General features: G+C 47.3%; 1 protein-coding gene across 3 annotated transcripts in view; it reads right to left on the reverse strand.

The window, feature by feature from the left end:
- LOC118374656 (protein unc-13 homolog C-like) overlaps positions 1-6000 on the reverse strand; it is a 260042-nt gene that overhangs the window by 233960 nt on the left and 20082 nt on the right. For all 3 annotated transcript variants that reach the window (XM_052515796.1, XM_052515795.1, XM_052515794.1), the window contains exon 2: positions 892-5218. In XM_052515796.1, coding sequence (XP_052371756.1) covers positions 892-4939 — 4048 coding nt within the window. In that variant the 5' untranslated portion in view covers positions 4940-5218. The remainder of the gene's footprint in view (positions 1-891; positions 5219-6000) is intronic.

Genomic DNA, 6000 nt, shown 5'->3' on the forward strand with positions numbered 1-6000 from the left:
GTAATTGGATGGAATCCATGTTGTTCGAGTCTGCGCTAATCTGATTGCATTGTTCCCTGGAACATGGGTGGTGTACCGTTTTAGAACCATAAAATGTTCATGAGGAAGAGACATACTCACTAAAAATCAGACAACTCTCCAGCTTGTATTCTAAAATAAAAATCCATCAGTTTAAGTCAGCTATAAAGTGCTGCACCACGAGGATTATGTTATACATACCTCTAACCCTGACACTAACCTTGCCCACCTTCAAAGAAAACAGTCGTCCCTTCATATTAGCATCAAGCACAAAATCAATGACCAATTCCAGAAGATGCCAGGAGCAAATCAAACAGTCAAAGTCAACCTAAAAGTCCCCGAAATCCCAACACCGGTGGAACAGATGCTGGGGGTTTCCAGGAGCTCATACATATTCCACTACAGGCCTCAGTCTGATCCTCAAGGATTCTCTACCAAAGACATGTTCAACTGACACCAATCATTCCACATCTCCGATAAATGTCTGTGTTCAAATGTCATGGTTCAAAGTCAGATAGTACACAAACATATCTATTTTATAGTGCATACTTTACATGCTACTGTACTGTTAACTGTATGAGACATACCATAATTTGAACCATATGACCTGAACTGAGTAAAACTTTCTGCACTACACTGATACAATGCCAAAGATGAGTAAAGAGAGAAGACAAAGTGTAGCAGCCTTGTCCCAGATCTGTTTGTGCTGTCTTTCCAGATCCAATGGTCACACTTGGCATGACAACTACCATAGCAGTTGGTTATACAGTGCGAACCAGATCAGGTTGTAATGTGTAGTAACGTGTAGTAAAGTGAAGTAAAGTGTAGTGGAGTAAAGTGAAGTAAAATGTAGTAAAGAGAAGATGTAGCTACCTCCAGCCAGGATCTGCTGCTGCAGCTCATCCATCTGCTTCCTGTAGGCCCTCAGCGCAGCCTCCTTAAACGTGGGACGGATTCGCTTTTTGGGTGGAGCCTCTGCAGGCATCTCCTCCTTCTCCGGAATGTTTTTGTTCTCATCCTCTAGGTTTTCCATCCTCTCCGACACAGATGCTTCGGAGGCTTCCTCCATCTCATCCCCCTCTTCCATGTCCTCCATTAACTCCTCTTCCTCCTCCTCCTCCTCTTCTTCCTCCTCGTCAGGCTCCTCCACCTCGACATACTCCACCATGGCCTCATACTCTGCTGTGTCCTCTGCCGTGTCCCCCGTCATGGCATCATCAACGTAATCCTCACTGTACTCTTCGTCGTAATGCTCGTCCAGACTACAGTCATACTCCAGAACGACTGCAGCCTCCTGGGTGGCCTCAACTTCATCAGAGTCCTCGTAATCCTGGGTGGTAGCCTCATAGTCCTCAGAGACATAATCCTGAGAGGCATCAGGATCATAATCCAGTATGGGCTCCTCAAACTCCTCTGTCTCTTCTGTGTCGTTGGCATTGGACCGGTTCTCCAGGTTGGCCAGGACCTGCTCCATCACCCCGACATAGGCAGTCTCGTTGTCCACCAGCTGGTCACCAGCGGTAGCCTCATCTTCATCTTCAGCCTTGTAGACAAAGGAATCAGTGTAGACGTCGGAGTCGATGGTGGTGCTGGAGTCATTGGCCGTGGAGGTGGACAGTGTGCAGAAGCGGCCCATGAAGGAGCCTGAGTCTGGGGGTGGCTCTGGGGGAGCGGCACTAGGTGGAGGGCCTGACTTCCACACCACCTCCAGGGCGGATTTTGCCTTCTTCAGGGTGGAGCCGAACCCAAAGCTGAAGGATGGAGCTTTGTCGGTGAGATCGATGCTGAGGCGGCTGCTCCAGGACTTGGGCACCTCCTCTACAACTTTCTCAGACCGGATCTCGCTCTGGCTACGGTACATGGTGGATGACTTGGTCTGGCTCGGTTGGAAGCTGTGTTTGACATCAAGCTCAGGGAATGTTTGGGTGGATAGTTCAGGGGCTTCTTTAGCTGCCATTTTAGGAAGTGTGTTAGATGCCCCTTTAGGAACCATTTTAGGTGTCTCTTTTGTACACGTTTTAGAAGTGTCTTTGGGAGGTGTTTTCACAGCCTCTTTTGGACTTGTTTTAGGAGTGTCTTTGGGAAGTATTTTCACAGCCTCTTTTGGACTTGTTTTGGGAGTGTCTTTCGGACTTGTTTTGGGAGTTTCTTTTGGGCTTGTTTTGGGAGTGTCTTTCAGAGGTGTTTTAGGAGCCTCTGTATGAATAGCTTTAACAATTTCTTTAGGAGGTGTTTTAACATTCTCTTTAGGAATCATTTTGGCTGTTTCTCTTAGTTTAATAGTTTTAGCAGCTTCTTCAGCAATTGATTTAGCAACCTCTTTTGCCGGTTTAGAAGTCACTTTATAAATAGTGTTAGAAACCTCTTTAGGAATAGTTTTAGCAACCTCTTTAGGAATGGTTTTAGCAACCTCTTTAGGAATAATTTTAGCAACCTCTTTAGGAATTGTTTTAGCAACCTCTTCAGGAATAGTCTTTGCAATCTCTTTAGGAACAGTTTTAGCTAACTCTTTAGGAATAGTCTTAGCAATCTCTTTAGGAACAGTTTTAGCTAACTCTTTAGGAGGTGTTTTAGTTTTAGGAGCTGCTTTAGGAGTTTCTTTAGGAAGTGTTTTCGCAGTCTCTTTAGCTGTAGGCTTATGGACAGGTGGTGTTACAACAGGTTCTTTCGCTACGATAGGGGCTGTATAAAGAGTAGTGGGGGGAGCACTACCCAGCCGGGCACTCTCTAGTTGGGTGATCTCCAGTGGGGCAGTGTCCAAGAGGGTGCTTTCCACCATATCCAACATGAAAGTCTCCTCCCCTTCAAATGCCAGGTCCACCTCCTGACACTTGGTGATATTCTCAGGGAAGCCAGGGATGGCAGCTGGGTCAAAGGGGCTGCTGACCTCAGACACCAGGTTCTGCTCTGTGGAAGCATCCAGCCCGGAGTCTGCTCCCTGCTCCAGGTGAGGCCAGTCCTTCCATGGGGAGAGGTCTCCCTGCAGAGACAGCTGTGAGCCGCTGTAATGGCTCCTATCCCCAGACATGCAGACCAGCCCATTGCTCACCCCACTGTCAATGGTCTCAGTGGTCTCGGCCTCGTTGGGTTCGGTGTACGGAGGGTTCTCCTGGCTGAGGGTCTGGCTGGCATACCATGATGACGCCATGTCCTCCTGCTTCCTCTGCCACAGCTCCTGGTCTGAGGAGGATAGTAGAGAGCTGCCATTGGGCCGGCTGAAGTACTGGCTCTCTGAGAAGTCTTCAGAGTAGGACTGGCAGAGCTTGGAGCAGTCAGACTCGGAGCGGCTGAGCTTGGGGGTGGAGTAGTCGCTCTGAGAAAGCCAGCCGGGGGTGAGGTCACCATAGTAGGGCTTGGAGGCTTTGTCAGACTCATCATAGGAGTCATCAGCGTAGTGAACTGAGGCAGAGTAGCCTGCCTCATCCGCAGACCGGCTACCGTGCTCATGGTGACCGTGCCTCTTTTTATCTGCTTTATGTTTGTGAACGGGCTTAGACACCACCATTGCATATTTGTTCCTGTTTAGTTCGTCTAGCTCCTTGTCACTGTCCATAGAGTCCCAGTCATCACTCTCAGCTTTGTCCTTGGCTGAGACCTTAATGTCCATGCTCTCGTAGGTTTGAGAAGAGGACATTTCTCCTTTATCTTTCTTTTCCTTCACATCATGAGTCGTTAAGCTATCAGTGGATACAGATATACCAGTCCCCTTCAGTTTGTAGCATTTTTTCAAAACTAAATCTCTATCTGAGGGGGTTGAGAATATTACAATAATAGGCCTAGGTTTTGCATTGGAACATTCTCTTTGTTGACCTAACCGATGGGCTAGCTCTATTTTAAGTGTTTTATGTGCTTCAGCAAATCCCATTTTGTCCTTTAGAATGTGATAGATGAGACTCTCAGTTTTCTCCAGCTTCTCCTCTGGGACGTTTATGAACCTCAGGCTGGCCTTGTTGGCCTGGTGGCTGACCTGCTTTATGTAGTCGTGGATGTCTCGCGTCTCTCTCCGGGACTGGACAAAGCCAGTACGCAGTTGTTCGATCTCGGTCTGCACCACCTCCACGCTGGAGGAGATCTCGTCGATGGAGTTCTTCAGGGCATTGACGTGTCCCCTGAGCTCTGAAAGCTCTGTCTCAATCTGGCTGATGCCCTGCAGCTCCTTAAAGATCATCTCCATCACATCCTGGGTTTGGTTGATGCAGCCTGTAGAGCTGGAGCCGGCTTCTAAGGCAGAGGTCGACTTCTGCTGCCTCCCAGCCCGGTCCAGGGACTTGCTCCGGATACCCAGGGTCTTCCTCCAGTTGCTCACCTCGGAGTCCGAAGACACGCACTCCTGACTCTTTTTCCATTTCCTCAGCTTGCGTAGCGCGCCAAGTCGGAGAGTGTGCAGACTTGAGCGCTCCACCCTCTCACCCTCTGAGCTGCCATCGGAGGGCGCCAGACTAATGAGGCTCTTCCTGTTCCGTCTCACTGGCATGGTGTGAGATTTCTGCTCATCGAATCTAAGCACAGGTTTGGCCTCGCTCAGGGAGTCAGAGTATTTGCTATTGATGGAGAGGATCTCCTGGAAGATACTCTCATTATTGTTCAGCAGAAGAGTGTTTTTCGGGAGTCCGTTCGCTATCGCTACACGGTAACTGAAAGTCGGTGAGAGAGATGAGCAGTCGTTTTTTCCGTCGTCTAATTCAAGAGAGATGTTACGTGCCGAAGAGCATTTGCTGATATTTTTCACTGTGGTTTTCAGAGTGGTGGAGAGTGTCGGCGTCAGGTTACCTTGGTCACACAAATCAGTGGTGGTCAATTTGGGCTCTTTATTGTCGCTACTCTCTTTCTTCTTTGTGGGATTCGCCAATTTCTTTGTAAACATTCCTTTGCAAATCTTCACGATGTAAGATGATAGGGTCTGGAGCAGGGCAGAAACCATGGAAGGCAATGCTTTGAGAGATGTCTATTAAAGATGCAGTGGAGCAGTTCTGCTTGGACTGAGGCGCCAGTGGTGGAGGAGCCAGCGGGAAAGGAGCCAGCGGTGGTGTTGGTGGAGGAGGAGGAGGGATGGTGGAGGGAGCGTCAACCCCCGGGAGGACACAACTCTGACAGGCCTGCGTAGATGAGCTTGTGTCAAAACTCCAACTCTGTATATCCGAGTGGTGGACGGGAATCACTGTGAAATCCACTGGCTCTCCACAGGACCAGACGCATTGCTCTGCAAAAAGAGAGAAACAATAGGAACTGTTAGTAAAGGCATAGAAGAAAGATACTGTAGCATATAGATACCATAACAGAGATACTCTAGCACAGATACTATAACACATTGGAACTATAGAAAACATGTACTATCGGACATACATAATTTAGCACAGTGATACTCTAGCACACAGACACTGCAGCAAACACAGATATACTAGTACACAGATATAATAGCACACAGAAATACAAGTACATAGATATACTAGCACACAGATATACTAGCACACAGAGATACTAGCAGACACATATACTAGCACACAGAAATACTAGCACACAGATATATTAGCATACAGACATACTAGCACACACATATACCAGCACACAGAAATACTAGTACACAGATATACTAGCACACAGATATACTAGCACACAGAGATACTAGCAGACACATATACCAGCACACAGAAATACTAGCATACAGAGATACTAGCACACAGATATACTAGCAGACAGATATACTAGCATACAGACATACTAGCACACAGATATACTAGTACACAGATATACTAGCACACAGATATACTAGCACACAGAGATAGTAGCAGACACATATACCAGCACACAGATATACTAGCATACAGAAATACTAGCACACAGATATACTAGCACACAGATATGCAAGCACACAGAGATACTAGCACACAGATATACTAGCACACAGAGATACTAGCACACACTAGCAGACATATATACTAGCATACAGAGATACTAGCATACAGATATACTAGCACACAGAAA

Source organism: Oncorhynchus keta, unplaced genomic scaffold, assembly GCF_023373465.1.
Source record: "Oncorhynchus keta strain PuntledgeMale-10-30-2019 unplaced genomic scaffold, Oket_V2 Un_scaffold_3114_pilon_pilon, whole genome shotgun sequence".
NCBI lineage: Eukaryota > Metazoa > Chordata > Actinopteri > Salmoniformes > Salmonidae > Oncorhynchus > Oncorhynchus keta.